Consider the following 19,705-nt stretch of genomic DNA (forward strand, 5'->3'; position numbering starts at 1 on the left):
GCCTACACGCGCCTGTGTGTGCTATTCCCTATAACCTGTATAGGCTATAATGGCTTCCATAAAGATTTTGGCTATGTTAACATGTGTAGCCAGTTAATATTATTCTAAAATGACGTATCCTAAATAAAGTAAATAATACAATTAATACAAGTAAGTACTATGTTATATAATAGTTAAAATTGCACACAATTGTATTCTTTATAAAATCAATATTTTCTCCCAAATACAGTAGTTCAAATTTCCATTCTAGTTGTCCCATCATTTATAAAGATAAGTACCATGAATAAATGTTCCGATCAGGACTCAACCTCATAGCATTAAAACATAACATGTAACATCAAATTTTGGGATTAAATTAGGAGTTTGATGTTATAATCTAAAGTACCCCGGTAAAGCATGATTCAAATAAGAAGGATTAACCCCACTGGTTTTAAGATCAACAGGGTGGGATCACTCCGATTTTAGATTTTTGGGATTAATGGAACATTGGCATAACCTATGATTAAGAACCGGAGGGTACGCAACGTGTAAGGTGGATCATATGGGGTCAATTTGTACCAATTATTAATATGACATTATGTTAATTGAATAAACTTTTGAATTTATATAAAAAAAGGTATGGGACAAATTTTTTGTTTAATAACTACCTTATTGGGGATCACCTGTCCCTGTTGTTCTGTGCCAATACTCATTGGGATCCTTCACATTTCAGGTGAGCAAAGGGACATCAGATTGAAGGGAAAGGAAAGCAAAGAATAACCAATATTAATGACAGGAACTATTGCCAGTCTGGGTAAAGGCTAAAGTGAAGATCAAGTTTAAATGGAAATGCTGTATCTCCACAGTTGTATATAATGTGCATTGATCAATCCTCTCTCTTGTTTTGTAGTTAATTTGGCCAGATCCGTAGCACTTACTTTGTATTTATATAATTTTACTTGGAGTGCTCCCGCAACCTGTCCTTTTTGCATTTTGTATTGTAGCAGAGTTATTCTGCCTGAAGTAAAGCAGTTATGCTGCAGGCCAAGTTTCCATGTGGTTATAGCACCCCCACACCGGTCCCTTTAAATGTTGGTCCCATTCCTTTAAAAATGGGTGTTGATCTGGGCAGTCTCTCTCTCTCTGTCTCTCTCTCTCTCTCTTAAAAGCCACAAGCGGGGGAGGACTAAGCCTGTAGAACCATTGCTGTGGTCTTGGCAACCTCTCCCTTTCAAATGCTAAAGGCGGGGAGGACTAAGCCGTCGGATTGAAACCAATGCCCCGGTCAGCTTTCAAAGTAGCAACTTCAAGAGGTGATCTTTAGGTTGTCTGTAACCATTCTCACAATCCTCCGCATATGCCACTCCTGTATTTTTCTTGGCCTGCCAGACCTGGGTTTTACAGCAACTGTGCCTGTGGCCTTCCATTTCCTGATTACATTCCTTACAGTTGAAACTGACAGTTTATTAAACCTCTGAGATAGCTTTTTGTAGCCTGCCCCTAAACCATGATACTGAACAATCTTTATTTTCAGATCTTTTGAGAGTTGCTTTGAGGATCCCATGCTGTCACTCTTCAGAGGAGAGTCAAACAGAAGCACAACTTGCAATTGCCCACCTTAAATACATTTTCTCATGACTGGACATACCTGACTATGAAGGTCAAAACTTAACGAGCTAATCCAACCAATTTGGTGTTGCCAGTTATCAGTATTGAGCAGTTACATGCATTCAAATTAGCAAAATTACATCCAAATTCTTGCACAGCCAGTTTTTCACATTTGATTTAATTTCAAACAACCGAATACTGCTTCACTAAAAATCTTTGATCAGAAAACACCCCAGTACTCAGATGTTTCTGGAAAATGAAAGACATGCCACTGTTATCTTTTTTGTTGAAAGTGGAGTAAATTATTATGCAGGCAGAGAGGGTTTCCCAAACTTTTTCATATAACGATATCTATCTATCTATCTACCTATCTTGTCAGTAAGTGACAGCAGCACAGAACATGTGCAGTGAATCAGCAGAAACGAAGATGGGGGAGCTACTGGGGCATCTTTGGAGACACAGATCTTCCTGCTAAAGGGCTGTGATTGCCTTGGGTCGCTATAGAAGCCCAAAACAAAATGTGCAACATTTCTGCCCTACTTCTTTAGTTACATCCATGTCTCTGCTTCTGAAGCATATATGTGTATGAGCTGGTCTAGATCCCTGGACTGTGGGCAAAATGGCAATTAAGCTGGCAAATATATCTTGTATCCATCCATTACTGCTGCAAACCTGGTACGTGTAACCCTGCTATATAGGTCATGTTATTAGCTACGCATAGAACCTCTAAGCTCAATAAAATACCAGCACCAGGGGATCATACAAGCTCCTGATGCACTACATACAAAATAGAAGCATATGTGGTTAACAAACCTCCTTGCACTGATTCATAATCCCAAATATTTGCTAAAAAAATGGCAGGGACAGTAATTCTGTTGGCATTCCATGCGCCACATCACATCCTACTTATCCTACTGGCTTCATGTTTAAAAACTTTCCATTCTGTTTCCAGACTCGTAGTCCACCAAAAGCTATTGAGTGACACTGGAAGCTGCAGATCAGAACATGGAGGATCACGTCTGACATCTAATGCTCTTTAAAATAATCCTCACACAACAACAGTGTATGCCACAGATTGGGAACCAACAGATTTGGGTGACCAAACATCCCTTTTTTCCAGGGACGCATAAAAAATGTATTTTACATGGCATAGACACTAAGACTATATTCCTGAATGCCTTGTTAAACTGCCCAACTGATGGGCTTTGTTAAAGGGAGGAATCCTTTTAAAATATTATGTAAAAACTATGACTTTCTAATCAACTTAAAGGCATCAATTTTTAAAGACACAATTATATCTGTGTAGGCTTGCAACAGAAGGCAAGAAGCAATTAAACATTGGCACAAATGGGGGAGGAGGAAGAGAAATGAGACGCTAGAACAATATTATGCAGTAATAGCAGGAAAGGCAACAGGGAGATTAATATCAATAATATTAATAATAATAATAGGGGTTTATTAATAATAATAATAATAATAATAAGCACAATATACAGGAGATCTACATTGACAGCCACTGCAGGAGTTTTGGATGTATTTTGATTTAAGGGGTCCTCCAGCCAAAAACTAAATAATTAAAGAAAATTTAATTTCAAGGAAACTTTCCAACATGCATTAGTTAAAGGGGTGTTTCCCCTTTAACTTAACTTTCAATATGTTATAGAATGGTCAGTTCTAAGCAACTTTCAATTGGTCCTCATTTTTTCTTTTTTTTATTGTTTTTGAATTATTTGCCTTCTTCTTCAGGCTCTTTCCAGCTTTCAAATGGGGGTTGCTGACCCCATCTAAAAACAAATGCTCTGTAAGGCTACAAATGTATTGTTATTGCTACTTTTTATTACTCATTATTCTATTTAGACCCTCTCCTATTCATATTCCTGTCTCTTATTTAAATCCGTGCATGGTTGCCAGGGTATTTATGACCTTAGCAACCAGATTGCTGAAATTGCAAACTGAAGAGCTGCTGAATACAAAGCGAAATAACACAAAAACAACAAATAATAAAAAAAGAAAACCCAATTGCAAATTGTCTCAGAATATCCCTCTCTACATCATACTAAAAGATAATTTAAAGGCGGACAACCCCTTTTAAGAACTGTCAATGTTTTTAAAATTAGGAAGAAGCTGAAATATCTGTTTATGTTGACTGCACTCCTGAAACAAAGTAACAGACCTGAAGGAGAATTGATTTCTGCGACACTGTTTCCGTCAGTCTCCCAGATAAACAGGGAGAAACAATTACTCCATTCTGTTTCAATTACCTTTACAGGCAACTTTAGAAACATTGAAAATGCAACATTTGCTTAGAAATATATCTACTTGCATTGTGCCGTTTTGGGGTGAAGGTGTTGCTTAAAATTGGGCTTTCTCCAAACTAGGAGCAATTTATAAGAGTCTGCTCCTCCATCACAAGGTAAAAATCCTCATCCCCTTGTTAACAGTATTTCCCTGGTAAAAGGTTGAATAGTAAAAGCCATTAGAGAACATCTTGCAACGCTACAGTGATTTATGCACTATATCAGGCACCGTAGCACTTCTGTCAATTATACTTCTCTCTAATCCAAAGAGATCTCTTTCCTTAGTACAGCACTATGGAAAGTGTTGCAGCATTAGAAATAAGGGTTAATAATCATAATTAGGCCATAGCTTTATAAAGAAGGATGATTTCTTTCCTAAACAGGCATTATATCACTAGGGTGGATCTGGAATGCATGTGGCTACATGTAAATCATATGCTAAATACAATAGTCAGTATTCTATAAATTCCCTTGACATTAATATTAATAGTAAAAAGGAGCATGAATAGTTCTATGGACGTAAATAGTGGAATGCATGCTCAGCTTTCCCGAGTTGTAATTAATGAACAAAGCATCTTTCATACAAAGGAGCAAGTTTGTTCAAGACAATGTCATACAATGCATGGATTGTCTTTTGGAGAGTGGCTGCTAAAAAGTCTTTGATTTAAATGTAAGATATTTGGGTGTCTATGTTGTAATATGGGCAAGGTTTATCCCTGTGCAAAAACCCATAGCAGCCGGCAGGCCCGGGCCAAACCAGCCGGGTGCAATGGCAACCCTTGCCGGCACAGGCTCGAGAACGCAAGTGCACGCATCCGTAAATGCAGGCCCAATATTTCTATCTGTGGAGGGGGAAGAGATTGCACACAGAAGCTTGCAGGCACGTGCCTCTTCTGTCTACACTTAGTTCTGACCCTGGCAGCCGGCTTTTGAGGTCTAGCCACTATGTACCTTATGGCAGCTAATATCTCATTTTCTGCCAGTGTCATCCCAAATCTACATTATTATTTTATTATTGCACAATTTTTTGTCAATGCTGTAGGTATGGAAAGACTGGCCAAATTGGGGATGTTCACGCTGGAGAATAGGCGCTTAAGGGGAGATATGATAACTATGTATAAATATATAAGGGGATCATACAATAATCTCTCTAATGCTTTATTTACCAATAGGTGACAAGAGGGCACCCATTCCAATTAGAAGAAAGGAGGTTCCGGCTAAATATTCGGAAGGGTTTTTTTTTTTTACAGTGAGGGCTGTGAAGATGTGGAATTCTCTCCACATCACTTTTTAGCAAGTGAAGGAATACAGGGTTATGGGAGATAGCTCATAGTACAAGTCAATCCAGGGAATAGTCATCTTGGAGTCAGGAAGGAATTTCAAAGCTTTTTTTTTTTTTGCCTTCCTCTAGATCATGATGTAGAGAGTGATATTCTGAGACAATTTGCAGTTGGCTTTCTTTTTTTTATCATGTGTGGTTTTTGAGTTATTTAGCTTTTTATTCAGCAGTTCTCCCGTTTGCAGTGTCAATAATCTGTTTGCTAGGGTCCAAATTATTAAACAATTGGTTGAAAGGCCCTTGAGAAAGGGCACGAATGTCCCGAAACATGTCGTGTATGGTAGTCAGCAAAAAATACTTTTTGACAGCATTTTGCTTTGAAGTGTTCTCCTTGAACCAATTGATTAAAGATTTGCCTAAGGGGAAGCGGTGCCCTGAATGAGGATTGTTTTACTCTACATTGGAAATCACAGGCAGAGCAAAAGAACATTCACTTATAGGGTCAAAATTACCCTGAATGAAGACCAAATGAAAAGTTGCTTAGAATTGGTCATTCTATAATATACTAAAAGTTAACCTGAAGGTGAACCACCCTTTTAATGTTGAACTTGGACGTTTGTCTTTTTTAAACCTAACTTACTATGTTACTGTATTGGTTCATTCAATCATCTTATTACAGACACAGAACATGGCACACAGGACAAGCATTATGGTAAAAGTACATGAGCAGATACCCTATTGTGTAACTGGGGTCCCGGTGGAGGGGTTGCGACTTCTACTACTTTTTTCATGCTACATGTAGGACCAACAGTGAAGTGAATAGCAAGAAACACACAGGTTCTAATTCCAGTAGCAATTGTGTTGAATCATTACAAAACTGTAATGTATATATATTGGAAATTGTTCTGATTACTTTCAACTGTCATTTCTGTAGTATAGTATATATGCAATGATCATACATTCTCTTTCATCTGGTGCCCCATAAAACCACATTAGTCTAATGCCCTAAAAGCTGTCCATTATGGTATATTCTGATTCACAACTAAAACAAATAAAACAACTTGGTGATAAAATCTTCAAAATATTTTCCTGCAGAGACACAAACTTTGTGCACCCATTACAAATCTCAGTACAATAAGGACACAAATAAATAACTTGCGTCAACCCCTGGATATAGGATAGGTATGGGACCTGTTATCCTGAATGCTGAGGACCTGGGCCTTTCCAGATAACAGATCTTTCTTTAATTTGGATCTTCATACCTTAAATCTACTAGAAAATCTTGTAAACATTAAATAAACCCAAATAGGCTGGTTTTGCTTCCAATAAGATTAATTATATCTATATCTACTGTTTTATTATTACAGAGGAAAAATTAAATATTTTTTATTAATTTGGATTATTTGGATAAAATGGAGTCTATGGGAGTTTGCCTTGGATAGATAGACAGATAGCTAGATAGATAATAGATGAATATATATATATATATATATATATATATATATATATATATATATATATATATATATATATGATAGATAAGGATATATAGACAGATAGATAGATAATATATGGATATATAGACATATAGATGATAGATGGATAGATAGATAGATAGATAGATAGATAGATAGATAGATGGATAGATGGATAGATAGAAAAATAGAAAGATGATAGATAGATAGATAGATAGATAGATAGATAAAAAAGGTGATAGATGGATAGACAGATAGATAGCTAGATAATTAACAGATGAATTTTATTTTGGGGTTGACTTGCCTTTTAATGATAGATAGATAGATAGATAGATAGATAGATAGATAAATAGACAGATAGATAATAGATGAATAGATAGATATATAGATAATAGATAAATGATAGATAGATGGATAGATGATAGAGATGATAAATAGATTGATAGATAGTCAGATGGTGATGATAGATATAGATAGATAGATGATAGATAGATAGATAGATAAAAAAGGTGATAGATGGATAGATAGACAGATAGATAGCTAGATAATAAACAGATGAATTTTATTTTGGGGTTGACTTGCCCTTTAATGATAGATAGATAGATAGATAGACAGATAGATAATAGATGAATAGATAGATATATAGATAATAGATAAATGATAGATAGATGGATAGATGATAGAGATGATAAATAGATCGATAGATAGTCAGATGGTGATGATAGATATAAATAGATAGATGATAGAAAGATAGATAGATATAAAGATGATAGATGCATAGATTGATAGATAGATAGATAGATAGATAGATGATAGATAGATAGATAGATAGATAGATGATGATAGATAGATAGATAGATAGATAGATAGATAGATAGATAGATAGATACTGAATGACAAAAACTGTATATGTGGCCTCATACCATTTCCCTAAGAGATACTCAAAAATGCCCTAAATAAACCCCAGTACCAAACCGGTTAAAAACCACAAGAAAATGTCAATTATGTTGGTATTTTTTTTGCTTCTTTTGATGACTAAATAACCTCACCAATCGCAACTCTCTCTTCAATAAATATGCCTAAGAAATGTATTATTTCTAAATGAGAAAGAGACACAGCAGTGCTGGAAAGGGATAAGCACACCATTATAACCAACCCAAGGAGGCCCTGATGTGGAAAGCACACAGCATCTCTAAACGAAAGTCTCATTCTCCAGCAGATAGGCATGATGGGAGGATGCTTAGGATTCTGTATGGCTGCAACTGGGAAAGGACAATAGAGAGATGCTGAGCAGGACCCCAGGAGGAAGCCATAAATAAAGAGATACTCTGCTCAATTCCAAACAGGAAGCTCTTCGTTGCCTTTGCATTGCTTGTCTATAGGAAGTTGTTCATGGGCCGCACTCGGTCACAAAGCAACAGGAAAGGGTTTATCAGCTGCTGCCCTGCAGGGACGGATGGCTGGAGATTCAGGGGCTACAATTACAAATATCAGGGTGTATTTACAAACACAAGTGCAAAATGGCTGCAAAATTCTGCATGTATTAATGCTATCCATTCACGCTCCTTACAACTTGCCTGTAATGTCTTATATGATATAAAGGCAAAGCACATGGTAAAATGGGTGCAAAGACTGCCTAGTGCTAGGGTTAACTTAGCACCATGCACCACCAAACATCCAGTAAGTCACATTCTATACAGCGCTGCAAAATATGTTGACCCTCTATAAGGGATGGGCGAATTTGACCCGTTTCGTCAAAAATTTGCCGCCAGCAAAATGTCGCAGACACCCATTTATGTCTATGGGCATCAAAAAAATGTTGACGTGCGGCGGGATTTTTTGACACGCAGCTTTTGTTTTTGACGCTTTGACGCACGCCGACATACATCTATGGGCGACATACGTCTATGCGCGTCATTTTTATTTTATTATTATTAACAGGTATTTATAGACTATAAATACATGTTAATAATAATAAAATAATAATACTAAGGCTATTAATGTCACTATATACCTAAAGTGACGTCATCCTCAGATCAATTAAAAAATGAGAGAAAATGTGCAACACAACTTGCATGGTAACTCCCACTAATCCAGTAAAAGAATATTCATCGCTTACAAAGTACCTAATATTATACTAGAACAGTGTGTACCATTTTTATGAGAAACCTAACTGTATGCAGAGAAATTCTCCATTTACTGCTGTGGAATTGTCAGACGGTCCCTAACTGCTCTGCAGGGAAACAATCATACTTATGAACAGCAGGGGGAGCCCCCGCCTTACTTCCCAGCCATGCAGAACTCAAGCAGCTTTGTTTGTCCCTGTAGAGCAGTCGGCTACTGTGTAGAGATTTGTATTGGATTTAATTTTTGCCTTTACATCCCCTTTACTGTTTCCAGCTCCAGCTGCAGGGACAAAGATCATGGAGCCAGATTTAAACAGATAAACTGGGATTCTATTTGGACGATTATTTTGCTGCAGCCACTGGTTCTGCAGAGTTGGAGAAAGTTTTAAAAAATGCAACTATAAAATCCACATTAGATTACATGACAACACAGGACCCAGTGCAGTCTGTATATTCTGATTATTAATCAGTCTTGCTGCGTCGGCTTCTGGCAGATATTATTTGACTTGTGCTGTTTTGATAATTTATGACGATCCCTAAGCAGCTCAGTGAGCATGTGCACAGTCTTGGTCTTGCAAAGATGTTTAACAAAGTTACAAGATGGTGACCCCCTGTGGCCAACTTTGAAAGCATAAATTATTTGTTTGATTAGGCTTGTGGTGCAGTAAGTTTATGTTTATATTTAATATACAAAATACAGCATTTCTAGCATTAGACTTTCCTTCCCCCTTTAAGTCTGTTTCTGTTAACTGTCTTAGAAGGTCTGATTTTTGAAACAATGTAAAAGTCAACTGATTAGCAGATCTGTGAAGAAGCATGCAAGGTTCATTTCTGCGACATTGTTTCAAGTCAGAACCAGCAGTGCAAAAAGGGTCAAGAGCTTGAAAATTATTACAACCACTGAAAATTTCTAATCATCGTTCTTTAGAATATACGAATAGAATTAAGTTATTTTCGGGTTTATAGTTCCTTTAAGCTGTAAAGCTGAATGTTCATACTACATCGGTGGCCATTTATAACTGGAAAGTGAGAAGTCGCTAAGCCAATACACCCAGAGGAGGCTGCCCACAGGCACAGCACAGAAAATGGCCCTTTTATTTGGCTATATTTGTGCTTGTAAAGAGGTTCTGTTATAAGGTATCGAATCTCAGCAACTATTTCTGGGCTTCTGGGTCTCACTAATGCCCATAAATAACTGCTTGCTAAATAGCTGATTAACTAGGGGGGTTATTTATGGCAAGTGGCTGCCGGCACCAGGAAGGGATTTTCCACTTCTTTTCCTGAAAGTCACCATGTTGAGGTGGGAATTACAAGAACACACTGCTAGAGAAGGATGGGGGGCTTGTTCTATGGTTTGGGAGAAGAAACAACCCTCTCCTTTCTGTTCCGGATGTCAGTCTCTCGATAAGAGAAGAAAAAGCCATCCCCCTTATATAATAGGAATGTGCCGTCAGATACCAGCAGCTGGAATATAGGGAAGGGGGAGATTAAAAAGTTACACAGAGAGAAATAGAGGAATGTGAAAGAGGAGGGTAAAGGGACAGAGTTCAGAGGGGCCAATTTTAGCTTTAACCCCATAAGTACCAGAAAAAGCCACATACCACTTTGCAATATACATGATCAGTTACGTGAACAGAAAAGAGTAAAGGAAGATTCACAAGGAGATGGAAAGAGATAGTGAGCAGTGAAGCAATATTATCTTATCTTCTGCTCCATAGACATACTTATTTAACTGCCATACTACTTGCTCTGCAGCTCCAATAAAACATCACCCAGAGGCTGAATCATCGTGATTTCTCAACTGAACAAAATAATTTCACTTTAATTGCTGATGGTGCTAACAGAGCTGGAAGTAAAGAAGAAGAGAGGAGGCTGGTATATCTGGTAACTGTCTAAGACTAAAAACTCTTTGGTACCCAAACTGGAAGTTCCTAAGTATATACACTTATCAGAGACATAGAGATGGCAGTTCATTCTGCCAATGAATGGCACAGTAGGGTTAAAATCAGGCATAAATATAAATTGGCTTACTTTATGCTTTTTTATCCAGTGGATTTGGGAGAAACAAGACATATTCTAAGAATTCATAATTAGTTCATTTTATTCATCTTACTATTATGCAATTAACAAAGTGGTTGGAATTAGATCACAAATTTATAAGCTTGCTGAGAAGCTCTGTTGCCCTGTCAAAAACAAACGACATAGCCAAAAAGTTCTTCATGCCAACCAGCCCAGACGTTTGGTTCTGTCCCCTTTTGTCTGCCTGATATATTTCCCACTCCCATCTTTACTTGCCTGTGTCTCTCCTGGCTGTGCCACTGATCCTTTCTTCTCCGCTCAATTGGTTTCTTCGTCAACTCACTGTGCGGGCATGGAGCAAACTGCTGCCTAGATAAGTGTTGCTGTGTCCCAACTCCCCACGCCTGTATCATGGGAGTGAGGTTACTGCAGGAATGGTAGCGGGTCACTGCCCTCAAGTTCTGCAGCTCCCACTCTTCATTTTTCTATTAACCTTTAACACAGCAATACAATCCCCTGCCACGGCCTGGCTCTGATCCAGTGGTCACACGCTCTCGGTGCTGCCTCACTCCACATTCAGCAACTAAGAAAACAGTCACAATCAGAACTCACTCACTGCTATGCAAACACAACTCAATAAACCTGATGACAACTGAATATGATTTAGCAGCAAATTATATTCATCATGTGAAGTCAAAAGGGTTCACTTACTAACAGACCTACTAAATTGCACAAGTGCAGCGACTAATAGCAACCAAACAGCCATTAGTTTGGAAGAGCCAAGTACAAATTAGAAATGAAAGCAAAAATCTTATTAGCGGGTATATGTATTTCAACTGGAGACATTTGGCACTTATATTCATAAATATGTAGAGCAAAAGGGAGTAGTATGTATTCATCCTATGCATACAGAAGAGAGAAGCCCTAACTTCATGTGCTGCTAATTACACAAGGTGCTGTACAAACCCTTGCATTGACAAGTTTCCAGTCTAGGTAAGCTCTTGTAGGACATACAGAACCTCATCAAATGTTACAGTTATAAAATCAAGGCTCCCTGAGAGTCCAGGACAGTGTTTGTCAAACTGTGAAGCACTGGCAGGGGGAGGCTCAGCCTGAAGACCAGTTTTCATGAAATTTTTGGTGAATGTCTATTTGCTCCCCCCAGATACACCCAGGCCTGAATTAGGATTCAGATTCGGTTCGGTATTTGAATCTTTCAAGAAGGATTTGGGGGTTCTGCCGAATCCAAAATAGTTGATTCGGTGCATCCCTAGGTTAAATCCGGTGACCACGTTAGAGGGCTGAGGGACTAGGAGTGCTGTATCTCACAGATATCACTTGACCAACTAAGGGGGAGCGTTGAGGTCCTATGGTGGCACTGGACATAAATACAGCTTTGAGTCTAAGGCAGTGATCCCCAACTAGTGGCTTGTGAGAAACTTCTTGTTCTCCAACCCTTGAATGTTTCTCACAGGGGGCCTCAAAGCAGTTACTTATTTTTGAATTCCTGGTTTGGAGGCAAGTTTTGGTTGCATAAAACCCAGATGTACTGCCAAATAGAGACTCCTGTAGGATGCCGGGTTGAGGACCCCTGGTCCAATGCATCTTATAACTGACCCTCGTGTTTGCCAGAATCCACAGGCCTGGATACACCGGCAAGCCCAATTTGAAGATCAGATAAGGTGAGGTTGAGGTGAGATTCTCTGATGTCTTAGATCAGTGATCCCCAACCAGTGGCTCACAAGCAACATGTTGCTCACCAACCCCTTGGATGTTGCTCCCAGTGGCCTCAAAGCAGGTGCTTCTTTTTGAATTCCAGGCTTGTAGACATGTTTGGTTGCATAAAAATCAAATGTACTGCCAAACAGAGCCTCCTGTCATTTCACATAGGTGCTACCAAATAGCCAATCACAGACTTATTTGGCATCCCTAGGAACTTATTTAATGCTTGTGTGGCTCCCCAACTCTTTTTACAATTGAAAAATGCACTGGCGGTGAAACGCTGAAATTCGCCATGAATTGTGGCCTGGCAAATTTATTCAAGAATAGAGAGGGGATGCACACTCAATGAAGAAAATATTACTTGGTAAACAAAGGTGGTATTTAATTTTTTCTCTTTTATTTAGTGTATAGCAAACAAATATACATCAGACAAACTGGTATATTATGTACAACAGTATTAGCACAAATATATACATACCACCAAGTTACAAGATCAAGGCAAAAAGGGACAAACCACAGGGAGCAGATACACTTGCCAATGATGAGAACACCCCAACGTTTCGGCACTTTAGCTTTTGTCAAGGGGAATTCAAAGGCTATAGTGCATTGGCAAGTGTATCTGCTCCCTGTGGTTTGTCCCTTTTTGCCTTGATCTTGTAACCTGGTGGTATGTATATATTTGTGCTAATACTGTTGTACATAATATACCAGTTTGTCTGATGTATATTTGTTTGCTATACACTATATAAAATATATATTTTTTAAATACCACCTTTGTTTACCAAGTATTATTTTCTTCATTGAGTGTGCATCCCCTCTCTATTCTTATATATGATTTGGGTAACTGACTGTGGGGGTTATCCCAGGGTCATCTGCACCTCATATTTCTTAAAAAAAGAGATTTTTATCCCTTTCCAATACTGGGAGTGGCCTCCATTAACTTATACTGGCAAATGTATTCGCCCATCACTAATGCTATGCGTATACTTTTGTGTACAAACCATTTAGTAAATTGCATTGACCTACAAAAGTTGCTTGACCCACCCTGCTCTGTATAGTTCTATAGGGGCACAGTATTGCAGATCTTTACAGCTTCAATTGCATTTTGGAGAGAACCTTGCATTCTGGGAGGGCCTGGGAACTAATCGTGTGATTCCCCAGAAGTGAACAAACTGGGGAAGAGAGTTTTCCTCCTAAGGGGACATAATTTCACAGGTCTTTAGCCCAGCTGTTAAATGCGGTAACATAATCCCAAACTGCAGGGAACACTCATGGATGCCTTCTGGGACAACATCTGGGAAACACCAGAACAAGGCTTTCAAACAATTCATTCATCTCATTATTAGCAGATGAATCCCAGTAGGGTCATTGTGGCAATGGTGAGTAATGGGACAATGCTGGATTTCAGCAGGTTGAGTTAATTTAGCATTTGCATGTAACAAGATCTGCCTTGTCGATAATGTGACCTGGCACAGACATGGCTGAGATGGGATGAGAAGGCTTTGCAGGAGGGGCTTATTGAGTGTTATAGTTCTGGAGCAGCTGCATAGGACTGGATTTTGAGGGGGACCCAACATGAGAAAAATACTTTTCAAAGAAAAAAAATGTCCAAGTTGCGGTCTTCCAGATGTTGCTGAACAAGCTGGAAGCTTTAGTGTATGACATCCTTTCTGAAAACTGTAAAATAGTGATTAATTTTTGTGCAGAATAATAATATTCAATCTGAATGTGCCAAGAACACCAATATAAATGCTATCTTGCTCCTATCCACCAGCTAGAGTTTCAAACATTGTCTATATCTTAATTCGGGCCCTTAAGATGTAACGGCACTAAAAGTCCAACCACTGTACAGACAGCTGAAGTTTGTCAGGTGTTTCTGTAAATTGCAGTTTAACAGCTTCTGGGGGTTGTGTTTTCTATCCATGATATACCTGCTCTATGTCACATCTGTACAGCATTGCAAGGAAACAGGAACGTACCATAACTTATTTGTAAGAACAGGCTTCCCTTAGATGCTTTGTTCATGCAGAACATAGTCCTATAACATTGGAGAATTACAAAGTGTGGATCAGTAACCATGCAACAGGTCCTGGGGCAATATACAGAATAAAGTCCAGAACTCTTGTAGAGAGAAGTCAGAGAAAGTATACATGGCTGTGAAATTATGCAGAGCTTGGGGGAGCAATGATAGTATAAATATACTGAAGGGGGCCTGACTTCACTGAGAAGACTGGAATAACTACGAGGAAGCCAGGAACGATTGGGTGCATTCAGTATTGGCACCTTTTACTAATGGCAAACCCAGATCGTATAGAAGAGGAACATCTTCCAGCACAACAGAATTATTCCATGTTAGCAGCAAGGAAAATCTGAGCAACAGTCAGTCCATGATTCACACAATGGGCCCTAAACTGATGTTGCATCACTGGACAAGAGCCGTGCCCTTCATTTAGGAATTTTTCTAAAGTTGCCGGTACATGGAGAGAAAATGTAGCATACCCAATAATATCTATTAATCAGAGGCCATCAATCCTATCTCCCCTCCTGGATAAAAAGATCAGCCCCTTCTTCTTTGACTGTTTAGAGTAAAGAGACAGGAAGCTTACATAATGTTATGTTTTATGTAGGATGATAGAAGGCAGTGTATACAGAGACACAGTCAGTGCGCCCAACTCTTTCCTGCAACACCTCCACAATCAACATACTACCGTCCATCATGTCTCAATAGGAAAATCTAAGTGAGTGCGTATTGGGTCGTTAGGGACTATGACTATGACTATGAAGATTTTCATTTTTTTTTTAGATTGACCTATACTAGATAGACCATACACAGGAGGTTGTCCAGCCTCCTTACATTGTTGGTACTGGATGGTGCAGTATGGACTGAGATTCAAAACAGTCCTTAGAATTTCACGTACATTAAGGCCAAATGAGATGAAGATTGCCAGGCCAGAACTATTACAATCCGTTAGCTGTGAGAAGGAGCAGGTATATATAATCAGCAACAACCTCTGGCCTCCAACACTGAGACATCAGGTTAGGTCAGGGCATTCTGGGGTTCATTTATAAACAATAGGGACAAATTAACCAATAGTATCCAATAAGTAATTTGGTTTTTGGCTTTAGCCAACTGCAGGTAGAAAAATGAAAGGACGCATCTGAAACTGGTTTCTGCCCAGGTGCGAATTTACCTGGTGTTTATAAATAAGCCCCACTCTCAGTAAGTGATCACATACAAATATGCAAAGCTGGGGGAAGTTAAGTGGAACCTCACAGCCTTGCACAGGCAACATTTCATCTGGAACTTGTAGCAAGCCATGCAGGGAGGCATCTGATAGGAGTCACATTGAATGCCAAGGATTTCAACTGAATAAGGCAACTACTACACATTCAGAGCCCCTCCACCAGATTCTTCAGGTCTAAGTCCATCATTCAAGTCTTCCTGTCCAATAATGCCTTCCATTGGAATGTTGTTTTCAGGCAGATGATCGTTACTTTCCATACTGACCAAGGGGACATATGGGAGAAATCTCAGTCTCAGCCGATACCAATACTGCTACCCCAAAACTGCCTTTGATACATAAAAAGAGCCCCTAAGACCCCTCTAGGTCACCATACCTGGAACATTCTCCCTCAAAATACTGCCCAGCATTTGATATCGCAAACCTCACAACAATAGGCTCCCTCTACCTCAACCCATGCAATGCTACACCATAGCCAAGATTGTCATAGCCCAACACAAGCAATGCATTTCCAAGTTCCTAACAAACCCAATACAAGCAACGATCTGCAATACAAATATGAGTCTAACAACCTAACACAAGCAGTGCCCTCACCACAAAGGACCTCCACCATAGGTAACACTACACCACAAATATCTAAATACACTAACACAAGAAATACTCTCTGACAACATCACTTTTGCTTCTGAATCCTAATACCCCAACACAGGCAATAATTTTTCACAATATCACTCAGCTCTTAAAACACCAATACAGCAATTCTCTACTAACATCGCTACACTCTAAAACCCCATATACAAGTAGAACCCCATATCCAAACATAACAGATGCCTTCTTACAACACTGTTCAAGGGCAAATAAGGTCTTGAGGTGTATTAAAAGGGGCATAGAGTCACGGGAGGAGGGGGTCATTCTTCCACTGTATAGAGCACTGATAAGCCCCATCTAGAATATGTCGTACAGTTTTGGTCTCCATCACTCAAACAGGACATTATTGTATTAGAGAGGGTACAGAGAGGGTACAACTAAGCTGGTAAAAGGTATTGAAAATCTTAGCTATGAGGAAAGACTGGCCAAATTGGGGATGTTCACTCTGGAGAAGAGGTGCTTAAGGGGTGATATGATGACTATGTATAAATATATAAGGGGATCATATAATAATCTCTCTAATGCTTTATTTACCGGTAGGTCTTTCCAGCTGACACAAGGTCACCCATTCCGATTAGAAGAAAAAAGGTTCCGCCAAAATATTCGGAAGGGGTTTTTTACAGTGAGAGGTGTGAAGATGTGGAATTGTCTCCCTGAATCAGTTGTACAGGCTGATACATTAGATAGCTTTAAGAAGGGGTTGGATGGTGTTTAGCAAGTGAGGGAATACAGGGTTATGGGAGATAGCTCATAGTACAAGTTGATCCAGGGACTGGTCCGATTGCCATTTTGGAGTCAGGAAGGAATTTCTCCCCTCTGAGGCAAATTGGAGAGGCTTCAGATGGTTTTTTTTTACCTTCCTCTGGATCAACTGGCAGTTAGGCAGATTAAAAAAAAAAAAAAAAAAAAAAGAGGTTGAACTTGTGTCTTTTTTCAACCTTACTTACTATGTTACTATGTTACTGCCAGTCGGGACCACAATAAGTACTGTGAACTGGCAGAAGATAGAGGGCTACTGGGTGCACCTCTTAAAGGCGTTGTTCACTGTCCAAACACTTGTTTAAGTTCAGCCGTTCTCAGATTGTTCACCATAAACAAAGACTTTTTTCAATTGCTTTTCATTTTTTACCGTTTTCCTAAAATTTAAATTTAATGTTCCTTTCTCTGGTGTCCTTAGTCTGGCAGTTCAGTGATCCAGGAGCTTCTGAACTGTTACAATTTGCTACATTTAGTTGCTACAATTAGTTGATACTTTTTTCAGCAGCATCTCTGGAGTAGTAGCAACTATTGTATTAATTCTAACAGCTGCATTTACGGGTCAGGGCACACACTCAGATTTGGGGAGATTAGTCGCACGGCCAGGGGTGCTTCGCCAATGACGGGAGTTGAGGCTGTCGCCTCAGGCGGCAGCGCCCCACTAGGTACCAGGGGCAGCAAAAATTATGCTCCTGGTACTTTAAGAGCAAATTTCCGGGGGAGGGGGGGGCAGCAGGATCGCCCCTGCGCACGGCAACAAATCTCCTCTTCTTTAATAATATTTCAGTTAAATTACATGAATCCCAATGTCAAAAGTTAGTAGAATCCAGGAGCCCAAAATTTAAATAATACAAAAAAATCTTTATTTTACATTATGTATAAAAGCAAAAGCCTTACGCGTTTTGTGTCCCCCAAGGACACTTAATCATCGGCTAAATAGGTGAGCCTATGATTAAGTGTCCTTGGGGGACAGGAAAACACGTAAGGCTGGAATGTTAGGGAGAAGGGGAGCCTGGGGGAGAGAGGGGGCTGAAGTAAAGATAGGGACCCCCTGGGGATGGGTGAGCAGTGCTGCAGGGTTTGGCACGTCTCATGATCATTAAACACCTCACTTTATGGAATGAATGAGACAGTGTTCTCAGTCTTTCCAGCCCTCAAACCATTTTAGGCAATTCAGTAATTCTGGGGGAAAGTCCTGGCAGCTCGTGAGTCCCAATTAGCCGCTGCAGAAGAGAAGAGCAACTTAACTGAAGTGCGCCTAAGAAAGCGCGTGTGGCGCAGCAGGAAGGGACAGCCCCCGCGGAACAACTGCGCGCACCACCTGACAGGCGCAGTCACTAGCGAGCAAACTGCACATCCCAGTCCAGATGTTACGAGCTAATGTCCCTCATTGCATGAGACGTGTCATTAACCCATTCCCACCCAAATAACGCGCGCCCAGTTCTCTTTCACACTCACCACCGCAACAAACTTCCAAATAAAAGTGAGCTGCAAGAATCGTACCTCAGTCAGACGCAGAGTCCTGTCGGAGCGTCCAGTCGCCTGTCCTCCCCGCGCACAACTCCCCGCACAGCCCATACGGCACAATTACATGACAAGTCCCAACACAAGTACCTGCCGCGCAGCAAAACAAACCACCGTGTGTGAGAGCTGAAGATACACACAAGCCCCTCCCACGGGGCGGTCCCCAGGAGCAATGGGCGGGGAACTTTTATAGAGAAGCAGCTTTGGCTCATGGAGTTATGGAAGAAGCGAACTGTGTACCCTGAAAATCCTGTATAAGTAAATATGGAGCTGAGAATATCCCCTGTGCTAAACTTTATTAGAAAAATGTGATTGTTGTGGCTTACTCTGCTCCCCAGGCACATGTTTTTGCCTCAGTCTTAAAGGAACAGTAACATCAAAAAAATTAAATTGTTTAAAGTGATTCAAATATAATGCAGTGTTGCCCTGTAGTGATGTGCGGGCCGGCCTGGACCCGTGGGTCGGAGGGGGGTCGTGCCGACCTCGCACTGTTCTTCGCTGTTTGAGCTCTTCTCCTGCTCTACCCGCCCGCCAACGTCAAATGCCGGCTGCTGATTTCTGGGTTCATCTTTTATAGACGATGCGCCTGCTCGCCCTGCCCCTTTTTGTGATGTCATAGGTGGGTAAGGTCGGCGCGTGTCTATAAAAGCAACCGGAAGTCGGATGCGGGCGGGCACAGGCTCACATAGGGTGGGTTAGGGTCGGGGAAATCACCCTCACATCATGCCCTGCACTGGTAAAACTGCTGTGTTTGCTTCAGAAACACTACTATTGTTTATATAAATAAGCTGCTGTGTAGCAATGGGGGCAGCCATTCAAAGGAGAAAAGACTCAAGTTACACAGCAGATAGCAAATAAGCTCTGTAGAACATAATGGTGTTCAGGGCCGGAACTAGGGGTAGACAGAGTAGGCACGTGCCTAGGGCGCAAAACTGGGGGGGCTCCAGGCACGTACCTTCTCTGCCGCCTGCCTACCCCCCCATGTCCGGTCCCCTCTCTTCTATAGACCGTCGGCTTGTGCTTGCGTATC

The 19,705-nt window shown here is 40.1% G+C and overlaps 1 protein-coding gene across 2 annotated transcripts in view; it reads right to left on the reverse strand.

Annotated features, from left to right (window-relative positions):
• tns2.S (tensin 2 S homeolog) overlaps positions 1 to 18,805 on the reverse strand; it is a 76,703-nt gene extending 57,898 nt beyond the window's left edge. Inside the window, exon 1 of one of the 2 annotated variants that reach the window (XM_018250161.2) lies at positions 18,655 to 18,805. In XM_018250161.2, the coding sequence (XP_018105650.1) occupies positions 18,655 to 18,729 (75 nt within the window). In that variant the 5' untranslated portion in view covers positions 18,730 to 18,805. Of the gene's footprint in view, positions 1 to 11,059; positions 11,088 to 18,654 lie in introns of those variants that run through there. The other variant, XM_041584471.1, reaches the window with a different exon arrangement.
• Positions 18,806 to 19,705: the final 900 nt, after the last annotated feature.

This window comes from Xenopus laevis, chromosome 2S, assembly GCF_017654675.1.
Source record: "Xenopus laevis strain J_2021 chromosome 2S, Xenopus_laevis_v10.1, whole genome shotgun sequence".
Classification (NCBI taxonomy): Eukaryota; Metazoa; Chordata; class Amphibia; order Anura; family Pipidae; genus Xenopus; species Xenopus laevis.